The 15,728-nt window shown below is 47.2% G+C and overlaps 2 protein-coding genes across 3 annotated transcripts; both read right to left on the bottom strand.

The window, feature by feature from the left end:
* Positions 1-408: 408 nt before the first annotated feature.
* Positions 409-4,488, bottom strand: LOC135596087 (BEL1-like homeodomain protein 9). Of its 2 annotated transcripts, none has more exons than XM_065087809.1 (4): positions 3,655-4,488; positions 1,683-2,053; positions 1,182-1,242; positions 409-1,101 (listed from the first exon to the last, which is right to left on the bottom strand). In XM_065087809.1, exons 1-4 carry the CDS (start codon positions 4,339-4,341, stop codon positions 607-609), a joined length of 1,614 nt encoding a protein of 537 aa, XP_064943881.1. In that variant the 5' UTR covers positions 4,342-4,488; the 3' UTR covers positions 409-606. The 2 variants fall into 2 exon arrangements, with proteins under 2 accessions (XP_064943881.1, XP_064943880.1); XM_065087808.1 differs by having other exon boundaries at positions 3,628-4,486.
* Positions 4,489-4,541: 53 nt separating this feature from the next.
* LOC103968969 (protein NRT1/ PTR FAMILY 5.7) lies at positions 4,542-11,458 on the bottom strand. Its single transcript, XM_065087811.1, has 8 exons — positions 11,276-11,458; positions 10,969-11,186; positions 9,747-10,291; positions 8,905-9,667; positions 8,015-8,123; positions 7,708-7,925; positions 7,087-7,631; positions 4,542-7,020 (listed from the first exon to the last, which is right to left on the bottom strand). Exons 1-8 carry the CDS (start codon positions 11,391-11,393, stop codon positions 6,165-6,167), a joined length of 3,372 nt encoding a protein of 1,123 aa, XP_064943883.1. The 5' UTR covers positions 11,394-11,458; the 3' UTR covers positions 4,542-6,164.
* Between the last annotated feature and the right edge of the window lie 4,270 nt (positions 11,459-15,728).

The following is a 15,728-nucleotide window of genomic DNA, read 5'->3' as shown; positions in this document are numbered from 1 at the left end:
TTCAGGGGCGATCGGGTCGGCTCACAGGCTTTTCGTTTTGTCGTCATGCCGCGGGCGGGCGTGACCGACGCAACGGGACGGGGGCTGAGGCGCGGAACATGAAAAGGAGCGACAGACACATGAAGGAAACGCCCTGGAATGCCCTTGTCATTTCCGAGACACCGCATTCATTCTAACGCGACCACAGGGAAAGTCATTTCCAAGGCGGTGCGCCATTCCGGCCACTCGACAGTGCCCCCTTTGATTTCCCGCCTCCGCCCCTCTCTCCTCTGTAAACTCTCTGAGGAAACGACAAACAACCGAGGAGCAAAATGGCGCCCCTATGGCCGGATCATGCCACCACAGCACCCATCGGAGGACTCACAGAGATGAGATTTCGAAGACGATTCAAACTCAAGGAGTCGTTCGTGCATGAGAATTGGCTCCTGTCTTCCAAGCCTCTGAAGGATATGCATGAATAATGTTACAGCGGCAACGCGTGCGGGCAAAACGTTGCAAGCCTTGACGAGAGGCCTGTTGTTTGTATACAACAATTGAGATCAGTAGAACGCGTCCGATTAATCTTATGTTCATCTCTTAGGAGCTCAGACTACTCGAGGTTTGGTGTCACCCGACAAAATCATGGAGCAAACGGGTGCCGACATCCTTCCCGAATTGCCGCTCTTGGTCGCCAAACGGAGTCACCAGATACGTGTCACTGCACTCCTCCAAGCCGAAACGACGGGCGACGCTGAGGGGTAGCGGCTCCGAAAGGCAAACCCCGTTGTTCTGATGGAGGCCGAGGGTGAGAGAGACGCCATTGCCAACGCCCCCGACGTGCTGATGGTTGGACGTGCCATCGCACACAAGGTTAACTGGAACGGGAGACAGCTCTTCTTGATCAATGCATTTGGTCCCCATCAAGTACTCCATCGGGGGAGGCTGAGAACCAAATGCGTTCGCCTTGGAAGATGATGGCGGCAGCCGAGACTGTTCATCAGAAACCAGGAAGCGGTGGTCGCCGGCCGACACTTTGTTCTTTTGACGCATCTCTAGGGAGTGGATTTCCTCCACCATTGGCTTCCAAAGCCTCACTCTCGCATTAATAAACCAGTTAGAAACCTGCAATTAGAACTATCATATCAAACAACTTGTTCCAAATGAATCACCCATCTCGTATCATCAATCATGTAATGGATTACCTGATTTCTCGTTAGACCAGTCTGTTTGGCCAAGTCCTGCTTGTCTACATCAGTAGGATACCTGCAAATGACCAAAGATATGTAAGATGGTTACTACAACCACAATTACTACAAGCTCTAAGCAATGAAAGATTCTGCCACTATTAAATTGCTGCAAACACTGTTCAATTATGGATATATCAGTGCCTAGTGGGCTCGATTTGGATCACTTTTTCATCTATATGGGAGAAAAGAAAATGATTGGACATTGGGACAGCGAAATCCAGCCAAGAATAAGTGTCAACTGTCTTTTAAGATGGCCAGCAAAATACAACATATAACAAGTGTAGAATGACCAAAAGCTCGATCAGACTTTGTTAATCGAAAGCAAGCAAGAGAGCCCTCAAAAATAGAGATTATATGCCTTTCTTCTCGATGGTTTAACACTCAGTTATAAGGCATGCATCAGAAACATTCTGTGCCATGAAAATGCAGTTCAATCAGAAGTTAGGGGTCACTTACGGATGCAAGAAGTGTTCGAAAAGCCATGAACGAAGCACCGAGACAGCCCGTTCGGGAAGTCCTCTCTGAGGCCTCCAAACATGTGGTTGAGCAAAGGTACCGGTGCTATTGGTTGTTCTCTGGAGATAACCGATATTGTCGACGAGGCCAAAGCTCGAAATCTCTTCCCTGCTGTTCCCTTCGTTTCGGATACCCTTGTTTGCATGATGAATTTGGTCAGAGATGATGTTCTTAAGGCATCTGAAGTGTTTCGACATCGCCTTGAGCGCCATCGAGGCATATGGGGCAGCACTACTCAATCCCGCAACGGACTCGAATGATGTAATAACAGCTTGCATCTGCTGATAGTATTGCTTGTATCTTCTGTAAACCTAGAAATGCACCATTGGAATGAAAGGGAGAATTCTAAGATTATAGCATACAAGAAAAGAGGCTATTGTATAATACTAGTTTCATGTTAAGTAAAGAAGACTTATAAGTTCATGATCTAACAACAAGTGACAAGCAATCATAATCAGCAAAATAAAGACAACACACATTTAACTTGCAGAAAGATACTGCAAACATCACTAAACTCGAGAGTATTGTGCTCGAGACAAACACAATCTCTTTTTCGATCAGTTCTACGAGTGCTCAATGATGACCACAGCTGCTTGTTTAATTTCATTGCAGCTGCCAATCTTGCCAATGCCGGTTGTCATGCATTAATCTTCGGATGAGTGACGTCAAACAGCCATGCGTACACAGTCATCCCTAATCTTTTGACATTTTCTATTACTCGAAACCAAAATAACATCCAACACAATTTTCCAAAGGAAAGCAATAAAATAGAAGATGAAAACTATACTTAAAAACCTCACTCACTTACCATAAAAAAAGATAAATAGTCATCATAATGTTTAATATGCCAAAGCAGATGTCATTGCCTGCATATCGCTTTCAAGAAGTGATCGTCTTATCACAACTATATATATGTCAGCAGACTATGAACAGTCCTAGAAAGATTTAAACAAAAAAGATCTAATCTTGACTGCCTCATGTTTGCCAATAAGGAAATTAAAAGACTCCTGATTAGTCCATAAAAAATTAATGAGAACCTTAGAAATCTAGTTTAGCATTTTGTGCTTACAATTGTCTTTCTCATCCCGATCGATTAGTTTATGTCCGACATAATTTGAAGCCTCCTCCGAATCAACATCTCAAACTGGATTAGTTTTCTACTTATAAATCATAAACATTATTAGTCATGAATCAGAATCATTAATCATTCCTCTTTGTCATGTATGTATATTTCTTGAAGTCCTCTGGCAAGAAATGGCTATCAAAATAGGCAAATCAATTGAAGACTTGTTAAAGATGAACAATTCAAACATCCAAACTTAATTTTGAAAACATAGAACAAAATGTCAAGATTCCCTAACCTATTTAAAGCTACTGGATTAAAGAAAGAGTCATGATCTGGGATCATCATCTTGTACTTGAACTAGCTCAGATGTAACAATCTTTCTTGGCACAGCATGACAAGTAATCTACAAGTTCATCGATGACATGCAAATCAAACTGTGTCTCTATCTCCTGCCAGAAGTATGATGGATCAAACAATGCCTCCCATTCTCTATAATCACAGGCAAACACAGTGTTCCTATCTTCTTCTCTGAGTATGTTATGTGGTGATGATGTAGAAGAAGAATTACATATTGCATCTAATACGATCATTTGAGTTTGCAGTCAATCCAATCTAACCAAGATTATAGCCGGTCTTGTCACCTGAACAGATGCTTTCATGGCAGTATCACACAGTAATGTGTGTGTGTGTGTGTGAGAGAGAGAGAGAGAGAGAGAGAGAGAGAAAAAGAAAGACCAACAAAGAAATGAAGTCATCTCAAAGTAGCAGTGGTCACAAGAAACAATTCAGTGACCTTTTTCGTAAGTTCATGCTGCTAACCTCATCGAGCATGGAGATGAGACTTGCCTTCTTCCACTGCTGCTGATACATGCCCGAGATCTGGCGGTCCGCCTTGGGGCCGTGGTCGGTCCAACCATCCCCGCCGCGATCCACCAGCGACTCCCTCGACGGATCCACGTCCAGGAGCATCTCCCTGCTGCCGCCACCTGCTGCTGCTTGCTGCCCCACATGGCACACCTCCTCCATCAGCTTCCTCGCCGGGTCCAGGAACCTGGAGCGGTTGAGGACGGCCGCGTAGCCCGTGAAGGGGCCCAAGGGGGTCGTCCGGGTTATAACTTGGTGCCGCGAAGTCGTGGGGCGGGGGGAGGAGGAGGAGGAAAGTGAGAGGGAGAAGCCTTGGTTGTGGATCTGGTGCTGGTGCTGCGAGGGGATCGGTAGCGCGCCGTGGCCGTCGAATTGCGCCACACCGTTGCTAATGGCTGGGTTGTGAGAGTAGTCGGACGAGGAGAAGGAAGTGCAAAAGGAAGGGAGAAAGGCCGTCAAAGAACCGGCGGGATAGAGCGGCGTCGCGGCGTTGTGGTCGTGGAGGAGAAGGAAAGAGGTGTGCGAGGGGGACATCTCCTGCGGGAACCGTAGCTTCTCCCTCCGGCTGTGCTGCGGCACGTGATAGTACATCTGAGGCTGCTGCTGCAGCAGCTGTTCCTCCCCTCCTCCGCCTCCTCCCACGAATCGATCCGCCGCCGACGAACCCATCTCTCTCTCTCTCTCTCTCTAGACTCAGTGCCACCTCTTCTTTCTTCTCCTATTTCTACTGCTCGACTTCTCTCGGCCAAGCCCTGGAGATAGCAAACCGTGGAGAAGCTCACAGCTTTTTGTTTCTTGCAGTCCACACAGACACACCACTGCTTCTGTTTCTCGATTTTATCCACCCAACCATATATATTACACATTAATCATAAAAATAATAACCATTAGAAGGCAGAGAATATGATCTGTCTTGTTTCCGATAACAATAGAACATAAATGTGCAGCCCCACACGATTAGGGAGGAGGTTAACACGTTTCCCACGGTTAGGGCGTCGACTGCTCGTTGACAGGAGGAGCAAGACAGAGGGACAGAGCATCCAATTAGCAGAGACTAGCGCACGTGGGAGGCACCTCTGCTTCCGGTTCGCTCGCAGGCGATTGCTGGTGCGGTGGACGTACTCGGGAATGCTCGGCTCAGGTGGGATGCTGCTGCTGTTGGCATGTTGCTAAGCCGCCGGTGGCCCCACCGCTCTTGAGATGTTCCATCCACCATTAGCTGTCTCCGGGCCCCGCCGGCGGACCTTTTAGCACGAGAAATGAACGCCGGGATCGCGCCATGTCACCACCTCAACGCCGTCGGATCGTCCCTGTAGCAACTCCGTGGAGCCTATCTACGCGACATGATGAAGGCAAAACAGGGGTTATCACGTCGATCAAGCTCACCCCCACAACAACGTGTCGAGTTGAGATGTGAAGCCAGAGGTGATGTTATCACCACCGCTGCTTTGGTAGTGACGGAGAAGGGGGGCAGGTGTGGAGGTGTGATGCAGCTGTTACGGAGGTGAGGGTCACATCGATCTGTGCAATACCCCTTGTAGAATTCCGAACTGGGAAAGTAGAGAGAGAGAGAGAGAGAGAGAGAGAGAGAGAGGAGAGGAGGAAGTCTAGTGTTGCAGGAACAGCAGCAGCTACTGGGTATTGGTTTTCAATCACCTTTCTTTCTTTTTGGCTGCTCTTTACCTCGCTTTGCTGGCTTTCTTCGCGGGCGGAATTGTTAAAGCGCCGAGGGAGATCTTTTGCTTGTCCGTGGAGGGATGGGGGGGAAGAGGCAAGCGAGAGCGCCCGAGTTTTCCGTCGATTCGCTGATACCGAGGCACTACTGGGCCACTGATCACTGTGTCACACGCTGCGCCATACTTCAAAAAGCTATGTCCGACTGTGTCTTGCCTGCGAAGAGAGAGAGAGAGAGGAGCGAGCACCGCGGTGATGCACTCGACGTCAAATCAATCCTAGCGATATCTGTGCTCTCTGTAGATTGCACCAACTGCGAGCCGATTCCAAGTTGGGCTTAAGAAATTTGGACTACGCCCGAGGGAAGCTCTCTGATTCCCACGCTTGCGGTTAAGAGCGATGAGAGGCGTCTTCGCCGTACTAATCAGCTTATTAATGTGACAAAGAAGCCTCTCATCGCTCAGCTGTGTTTTAGGAACCTCAGAGAGTTATCCGGCGTCTGAAGGAAGAGGAAGGCGCCTTCTGGCCACGTCGGCCACCGCAACTTGCAGCATGGGCGTGAATGGGCCTGCCGTCTAGGAAGATCGACTTGGCTCAGGGGTAAATGAAGTCGATTTATACGGTTCAATAAGTAATTGAGCCGGTTCGTGCCGGTTCAATGTGATTTACAGCCGGTTCGGTGATATTTAGACTGGTTTAACATGAATCCAAGCTTGCTATTCGAAAATTGAGCTTTATTGACATGTTGAACATGTGAAGGGATACTATAATAACATGATACATGTAATGAGAAGAATGCAGGACATCGATACGCTGAGTTAGACATCATCTTCGGAGGAATCGATAACTCCCACCACCTTCTTGTAAGAGTAACTTCTTGCCAAGAACACATAGCAACACAGGTTCAGCGCGCCCATGATGGCCAGCAACCAGTAGAAGAGATCCAACCGGCTCTTGTTCACATCCTTGGCAAACCAACTTCCTCTTCCTCCTCTCGAAGTTATACGATCGACCACGGTGATCAAGACGCTGCTGATGAAGTTGGCCACTCCCACTACACTCAGGTAGAAGGCGATACCCAGACTCCTCATACTATCGGGAACTTGATCGTAGAAGTACTCTTGCAAGCCGACCAACGCAAATCCATCTCCAACTCCTATGATCACGAATTGAGGCGCCAGCCACAACACACTCATGGAGACCGCAATGGCTCCTTCATTCTCCGCTACCTTAAGTCTTTTCATTTCCACCAGTGCAGCAGAGATCATACCCACCGTTGTGATCGCCATGCCGATGCCGATTCTTCTGAGGATGCTGACGCCCCTCTCGTCGCCCGTGACTCTTCTCAGGAAGGGAACCAGCATTCTTTCATAGAAGGTGACGGAGATGACCATACCCAGAGCACCGAGGGAGAATATGGAGGCCGCAGGGATGATGAATCCATTGCCGATTTGTCTGTCCATGACGCTTCCTTGCTTGACGAAGAAGGTGTTGGTCTGCGCGATGCAAATGCCGAACGGTAGTACGGTTATCCATATGGGCACCATGGATAGGACTAGCTTGAGTTCCTCCACCTGTGTCACCGTGGCTAGCCGCCATGGGTTCTGCTTTCCGGCGGCGGCGGTTGCAGCTTCATCGTGTTTCTGCTCGATAATGGCAGCTTTGTCCAGAAATCTGACAACCAAGTTCTGCGTTTATACAAGTCGCATCGACTGAAGCTTGTGGTTAGATCAGGCTTACCGTAGCTTATTAGTGTGGCAGAGAAGCCTCTTACTAGTCGTCTGTGTTTCCGGCACCTCACAGAGTTCTCTGGCATCTGAAGGAAGAGGAAGGTGCCGTTTGGCCATGGCCGCCGCTACGACCTGCAGCATGGTCGTGAACGGGCTACCCTCCGGCTTCCGGTAGCGGTAGAACGGCCTGCCCGCGAGGAAGATCACCAGGCTCAAAGCCATGGTGGCAGTAAGCGCGACGTCGGCCTGCCACCAGCCTACTCTGTCCTGCACGTAAACGACCACGGTGACCCCAAGGATCAACCCGCTGCAGAGGGCGAAGTTCCACCAATTGAAGAAGGACATCTTCTTTCTCCGCTCCTCGTCGTGGTTGTCGTCGAACTGGTCAGCGCCGAAGCTCTCGAGCGACGGCTTGTGGCCACCCGTGCCAAGGGAGATCAAGTACATGGCCAGGAAGAAGATGACCTCGTGGAGGCCCAGTGACCTGCCGCAGGTGACGGGGTCGCACGGCTTCAGCCGCGGGACGATCTGCGACATCGTCAACAGGAGGAGACCCTGCGGAGACGACATCAGTGTTAGAAGAGACACATGACATGACATGACATGAGAGGCCACGAGGTGAGCACTGTACTCCGATGTAGATGAGGGTGGAGATGATAACAGTGGAGAACCTCCCCAGGTATGCGTCGGCGATGAAGCCACCGACGAGCGGCACCACCGTGGTGACGCCGCTCCAGTAGTTGACGTTCTTGGCTGCCGTCTTCAGCTCCTGACGCAGCACCTTGGTGAGGTATATGATGAGGTTGGTGGCCAGTCCGAAGTAGCTCATCCGCTCACTGAACTCGATTGCTTCCACCACACCAGCCAAAATGGCCGTTCATAGTGTGCAGGAAAACAAAATGGAGGGGAGATGTGAGTCTCTGCTGTCAAGTAATTACCTACAATGAATAGGGACGCCTTCCAACACCCGGTGGAGGTTCTGCATGGAACTCGTCCATTGTGGTCAACCGAGGAGTCAAACACGAATCTCTGCTCGTCGTCCTTTGACTTCTCCATCCTTCCTTTTTCGACCATCACAGCTTCCATGGCGAGCGAGCTTTGTGATCGCAGAGCAGAAGAACAAGGACGGATGAAAGCAAAAGAAGCTCGTCGCCTCCTAAATAGCATATTCCTTTCACTTGTTCTTCTCTACCTCTCATTCTGTTCATTCATCTTTGCTTGATGAAAAAGGTATGGTAATTAGTGACGTCCATATCCAGTCGATCGAGATAGTATGATTCATATGCCTCTCATATCATTTTTTTTCACTTGCCTAATATTAAGAAAGCTAAAAATAAGTGCAAATATATGCCGTGATGTCATCTTGTCATCGAATACTTTTGATCTTGCCATTTCTACCCTCTACAGCTACTGAATCCTGTAGTGTTCTTTCTTTTGAGGAAAGCATAAAGGGTTTCCGAAACCAATGGCCGAGGCACAATTAGCAATTGCTTCTGCCGGAGATTCATCATAGAAAACATGGAAAGTGCATTAATCGTTTCATATGAAAGATTTTGATCTTATATCCTAGAAAAGGTGCTGTCAGATACGCTTCACACGGTTGGAGATCTAATGATAAAACAGTAGCTTTATATAACATGATATACTAATATCTATCAGAAGAATGCATGACAGTCACAGCTCGTGTTTCTACGTAGGGATAAAGCAAATGCCACTGGTGATGGCTGGTTCAGACGTCAGCCCGAGGGGAATCAGCGACCGCCACCTTTCTCTGCACCTTCTTGTAAGAGTACCTTCTTGCCAAGTACACGTAGCCACAGAGGTTCACAGCACTTATGGTGGCTATCAACCAGTAGTAGAGGTCCAGTCGACTCTTGTTCAGATCCTTGGCAAACCAACTTCCCTTTCCTTCCCTTGAAGTTATATGATCGACGATGGTGATCAGGAGACTGCTGAGGAAGTTGGCGGCTCCCAGTACACTCAGGTAGAAGGCGATACCGAGACTCCTCATGCCGTCGGGAACTTGATCGTAGAAGTACTCTTGCAATCCAACTAGTGCGAACCCGTCTCCTATTCCCATGATCACGAACTGAGGCAACAGCCAGAACACACTCATGGAGACCACGCTGGTTTGTTCTGTCACGGCCACCCTAAGCCTCTTTCTTTCGACCAAGGCGGCAGAGATCATGGCCACTGTTGTGATCGCCATGCCGATTCCAATCCTTTTGAGGATGCTGATGCCCCTCTCGTTCCCCGTGGCTTTCCTCAGGAAGGGCACCAGGAGTTTGTCGTAGAAGGTGACCGAGACGATCATGCCGATGGCACTGAGGGAGTATACGGAGGCCGGAGGGATCTTGAAGCTGTTGGTCACCTGCCTATCCATGACGCTTCCTTGCTTGATGAAGAAGGTATTAGCTTGCGCCACGCAGATGCCGAAGGGCAGTGCGGCTAGCCATATGGGCACCATGGATAGTATTAGCTTCAGTTCCTCCACCTGCGTCACGGTAGCCAGCCGCCACGAGTTGTGCTTCTCGGCGGCGAAGGCTGCTTCGTCGTATTTGTGCTCGACAATGGCAGCTCTGTCGAGGAATCTGAGATGAGATATGATGCGGTCAGCCGAAGCAAGTCACATAACTCTTACGAGCTCCATCGACTGTAGATACCGCTTACCTTAGCTGATTAGTATGGCAGAGAAGCCTCTTATCGCTCTTCTGTGTTTTGGGAACCTCATAGAGTTCGCCTGCGTCCGAAGGAAGAGGAAGGTGTCTCTTGGCCGCGGCCGCCACCACAACCTGTAGCATGGGCTTGAAAGGGCTTCCCTCGGGCGCTCGGTAGCGGTAGAATGGACTGCCCACGACGAAGACCACCAGGCTGAAGCACATGACGGCAGTGAGAACCACGTCGGCCAGCCACCAGCCGACGGCGTCCTGGACGTAGACGACCATGGTGACCCCAAGCATCAGCCCGCTGCAGAGGGCGAAGTTCCACCAGTTGAAGTAGGACATCTTCTTCTTCCGCTCCTCGTCGTGGTTGTCGTCGAACTGGTCGGCGCCGAAGCTCTCGAGCGACGGCTTGTGGCCGCCCGTGCCCACGGAGATCAAGTACATGGCCAGGAAGAAGATGACCTCGTGGAGGCGCAGTGATCTGCCGCAGATGCTGGGGTCGCATGGCTTCAGCCGCGGGACCAGCTCCGACACCATCAACAGGACGAGACCCTAACAACGATGCAATCAAGATTGTACGGAGAAATGAAAAGAACCATACGATGCTCAGAGATTATGAATTATTATGTTTAATTAAAAAAAAAATTTCTAAGATCAGTCATCTATGATTCTGTAATATCCATCATTTTTGGGATAGATTTTTTTAGCATCTACACCTACGAAAACAAAGATGATTAGATTACTGTAGGATATAATACTTGTACGGCTTTGGAGGCTGATGTCACCTTATGCCTTTCATTGGTGGAATTATGGAATTTGTCCTGCACATCACGTTTGGATCGATTCTTTGTGACATGGAGATAAGCAACGATTCTTTGGCAGTCTTCGGTCGTGAGGGGGCGTTGGGTTCGGTACACGACAAGCAAAGTCAATTGGGCGAGCAATTTACCGCGATATAGATGACGGAGGAGATGACAACGGGGGAGAAACTCCCCAGGTAGGCGTCGGCTGGCAGTCTTCGGTCGTGAGGGGTGGGCGGTGGGGTGGGGGGGGGGGGGGGGGGGGGGGGAGTCAATTGGGCGAGCAATTTACCGCGATATAGATGAGGGAGGAGATGACAACGGGGGAGAACCTCCCCAGGTAGGCGGTCGGCTGGCAGTCTTCGGTCGTGAGGGGGGGGGATTGGGTTCGGTACACGACAAGCAGAGTCAATTGGGCGAGCAATTTACCGCGATATAGATGAGGGAGGAGATGACAACGGTGGAGAACCTCCCCAGGTAGGCGTCGGCGACGAAGCCGCCGACGAGGGGCATCATGGTGGTGACGCCGCTCCAGTAGTTGACGTTCTTGGCCGCCGTCTTCACCTCCTCGTGCAGTACCTTGGTGAGGTATATGATGAGGTTGGTGGCCAGTCCGAAGTAGCTCAGCCTCTCGCTGAACTCGATCACTGCACGCACCGACGCACACAAATCATGGCTACCAAAAGGAAAAGATCGATCGACATGGAACCACAGCGAGAAGGATTCGTCGAGCTACCTATAATGAAAAGGGAAGCCTTCCAACACCCAGTGGAGGCTCTGCGAGGAACCCTGCCCTTGTGATCCACAGAGGAGTCGCCCACCCACTTCTGCGCATCCTCCTGTGGCTTCTCCATGACCGATAGAAGTAGAAAAACAAGAAGTAGAAGAAGGTTTTACTGCGAAGGCAAGATGGTAGTCGAAGGAGACGGTGGCCTCGTTATATAATATTCCTTTGACGTGACATACCACACTCTTCACTCTGTACTCCATCATTTCAGACTGGAAAGTGAAGTGTGTCACTTTAGACTCGTCTTCTTTTGGCACAGAAGAATGCGAAATCAAAATGGTTCGAGGAAAGAAGCTTGGGTTGGACCACAGCATGCAAAAGTTGAGAGCCTTCATGGCCATCCTTCTCCTCAAGAATATGTCCTTTTGGCAAAGACTAAATATACTGTGTGATACTTCAATCGCCTCTCTCTCTCTCTCTCTCTCTCATACTTGAGAAGGGGTTTCGATCAAAGATTGCTGCCTATTTACAACCAAACATTTAGTTTTGACGAAAAATTGCACCCACTTTTCTTATACTTCAAGAAAGGTTCTATGAGAATCTTCGGTTCAAGTGTTCACCCACTACTTTGATTACCCTATGAGAACCATAATGATAATTTATTGATCACTTCGATCGACCAAGTTCACATTCAACATCTATCAACATCTAAAGCATCTTAGAATGTCGAAGGCAATAATCGAGTTGGAATAGTTGAATTGATTCATATCTTTATATTTGAATATCAAAACAAAATATTATGATTAAATATGATCTTTGGTTTAGAAATCTTAGTTAATTAAGTATTGTATTAATTAAAAGTGTTTAATTGATATTATAGGGTTGAGAATGTACTCTTTGGCCGTTGGATGTAGCGTGTCATATGCCCCTATGGACACGTGTCGATTTCTCGTGACATCGTCACAGGATCTACCGACATCCTCTCATCGAAACCCCAAGAGATATATATATATATATAGAGAGAGAGAGAGAGAGAGAGAGAGAGAGAGAGAGAATACGTCATGAAGACGTTTAAAGGGGGAAAAGTTGGATACTGTTTATGAACTGATCGATCAACGTCGCAAATCTGCGACAAAGCGTGTTTCGTCGATCAAAGTCGCACTAACGAGTTCCAACAAAGGTGGTGGAATCGTAGGCTGCAATGAAGCTGCCGGCACAGCTTGTGGGTGTCGTTCGGCAATGCTTCCCATTAGTTCTCGTGCACATGAGAAACATGGTCCAGTCTCTGTTACGCAGGCAGCAGACGCAATCGACCCACTAGTGTTCTTCATGGCCATCATATAATATTTGTGCTCGGTGCGCCAATTCCTCTTGTCCCAGAGTAGGTCAGCGTATCATCAACCGTAATCTTTGTTGGTGTCAAGTTGATCTCAGCTCACTCCACCAACTCGCACCGTGTTTCCTCTTATCGTTCCAGCTTATGATCCTGTCAAGCTTCGCAGCTTAACCTTCAAGGATGGTAGTAATCTTGTAAGAGAAGGCACAGAGAATATGCAGCATGAATGCATGCTTATGCTGCTGTACAGCTGAGAGAATAAGTTCCCAATAGGACCAACTGTTAAGTCTCATGTTTATGTTGCTAGGCACGCAGTGCCTCTTTCGCCAAAGAAAGAGGTCGAGAACGATGGCGGAGGAAGTGGTGGTAGGTGGGTCGACACCGAAGCAAATTGTGGCCTAGCAAATAAGCTTCGTTTAAGCCGATCATGGAGTGTCGAGAGAGAGAGAGAGAGGTCAAGGATGCGTGATATTATTACAAGGTAGAGTAGAAGATCTATAACGATGACTACCACTATTTATTATCTGGTAGTGGGCAACAAGATAAACTCTACTGACTCCTCCATTTGACTTTAATGAGTGACGGCTGCTACGCGGGTGATGGCATCAGCAGAAGCCATTAGTTATCGTGAGAGTTATAAGTAATCGCGATGCTTTAAGAGACTAATCTGGGTGGGTAATCGGGTTGCATATGCCATGCATGGTGATGGTGCAAGTGGAGAACCCACTCGCAAAGATTTCTTCCCTTTAGGACTCAGAAGTGACTGCCACTGTTCTTCCGGGCCTTCAATCATTCTGCGTACCCTGTGTTTTAGAGCTCTCTCTCTCTCTCTCTCGCTCGCTCGTTCTCGTCGGCCACACAAATCCCATTATTCCGAAGCACTCACAGAGTTCATGGCATGAGGGTTTTGGTTCACGTGATCGTATTGCGTTTCCATGCCTTCCATCATTCGCCGAGGTACCTTATGCATGTTCTGCCATGTTCTGCTGCTGCTGTAAGGAAGATGATGGCATGGACCGACTAAGTTGATGTTCCATCTTGTATATCCTCGGTTCTTCTCCTTCTACTAAGACACGCGAAACATGAAGCCCAGATAGCGACTAAGATGCCGATCGAGACTGCGACTTATCGATCGTGGGATTAGCACTGACATGCCACCAACGACACTGCTCTCTGGTCAGCAACGTTGAAGGAGGAGGATAGCAGCTGCATCTCCCAAGATTTTTTCCTCTCTTTCCCACCGTTCTTGTTGACTCCACGGCAGTGATGGGAGTTTGGGAATCTCCATGGACGCAAAACAGAAGCGATGGAGATACGCTTCATATTGCGGCTTCATGCAGCGGTCAACCATCTCACGAGTCCAAGCAGAAGAAGAAGCTGCTGCTGCCGACCTCAAGGTTCTTCTCTCTCCCTCTCTCTCTCTCTCTCTTCTCTCTTGTCCTGATGTCATATACACATCAAATTGAATCGTATTCATTAGCAGCCTGTAATCTTCGAGTCGTGAATTAGGAAGGACGTCGTAAGTGGATATCGAAGGACAAATATGACGAGACATCATAAACGTCGATTCATATGACAAGACAAATGTGATGAGACACCAAAGCTTCTCCATCACCATTGATTGCAACAAAAAGTGGTGGCAGAAACAACACTGCTAGTGCTTTCTACAGCACCAGCATGTGATGAAGATAAACTATACCTATGTTTATCGAGGAAAAACAAAATCTGTGATTATGTTTTTTGGCTTCATAGATATGAATGTATACGAGGGAATGGAGTCACTATCATCATCGTTGGGTAGGCCATTGCCCAAACATGACATCAACTGTTCCTTTCGTTGCCAAGCTAAGTCATGGAGAGGGTCGGCATCAACTATTCCTTTGGTTGAGAAGTGGCGAAGTAGAATTAGGATGGCATCAATATTTTAATGCACGTGATGTGTACACACCATACATGACGACATTGCATAATTCAACCAACACCATTTATGTCTCGATAAACATCTCATTATCTAAAGAAAAGAATTCGGTGCACGACTTGTTCTTCTTGGAAGGGTTCGGCATGCAAGTTGACGGAACATCCTATGGTGAAATTTTTCGTGATGAATTGAAAGGTGTTGACTCTTTGTAGGGTTGCACTCTTCCTGGTTGCGTGCTTCACGTGTTCTTTTAGCAGGTCAAGGCTAATCGAGTGGGTTCTCTCTCTCAACAGGTCAAGGCTAATCGAGAGGGACCTCTCTCAGTCTCTCTCTCTTGCCACATCAAACTCTTTACGTGTCCTGGCAGAAGTTGGGACACGAAGCGTTAGTGTGCACCCCATATAGTGTATAAACTACGTGGGGTTGTTTCGAGTCTCGGTTTAATGAGATAAATAATTTAAAATATTCTAATTATATATATATTATCCATATATATATATATATATATATATATATGGAGATGGGGTCATTTCAATGGTATATATCATGGTGTCGAATTATTTTGATTACGAGATAAAACCAAATTATAACCTTCAACAAATTAAGATTTATTTATCAACATATTTTTTTTAAAAAAATAATTTATATAAATATTTTAGTTTCCTTGATATGTGTAGTTACTATGGCTTGTCGATAGTAAATATTTAATTTAAAAAAAAAGTAGAAAAAGAAATTATAATTATATGATGAAATTTTGCTCAATTAATTTGCTCAAATATTTAAGCTCAAGCTAGTTACTTTAGAATAAAAAAAAACATAATAGAGCATAAAGAATACGATAGTATTAACAATACTGATCGAAGAACACTAAACATTGGACATCTTAATCGACCATCATTATGTGTGGGTGAGTTATGTACTTGTGATAGAAGATCATGATAAAGGTAAATAAAGAATCATAACTTTGCATTCTTTATCTATCTTGATCCTTAATTAATTTATGATTTGAAGATAAATCATAAATTTGTGTACATGACTTGAATATATGATTGAGAGAAATATCTTTTTCAAAACTTATATATATTTATATTATCTTAATGAATGAAATCATCTATTTTATAATAAATTCTTTGATTTTTCATGATATTAGAGCCTTCGTGCTTCAAGCAAGACTCTCTATTTCTTGCTCTCTTTTCTTCTCTATCCCG

The sequence above is a fragment of the Musa acuminata genome, chromosome BXJ1-10, assembly GCF_036884655.1.
Source record: "Musa acuminata AAA Group cultivar baxijiao chromosome BXJ1-10, Cavendish_Baxijiao_AAA, whole genome shotgun sequence".
In the NCBI taxonomy this organism is placed as follows: Eukaryota; Viridiplantae; Streptophyta; class Magnoliopsida; order Zingiberales; family Musaceae; genus Musa; species Musa acuminata.
The sequence above is the reverse complement of the archived record's forward strand: the minus strand, read 5'-3'. Positions and strand labels throughout refer to the sequence as shown.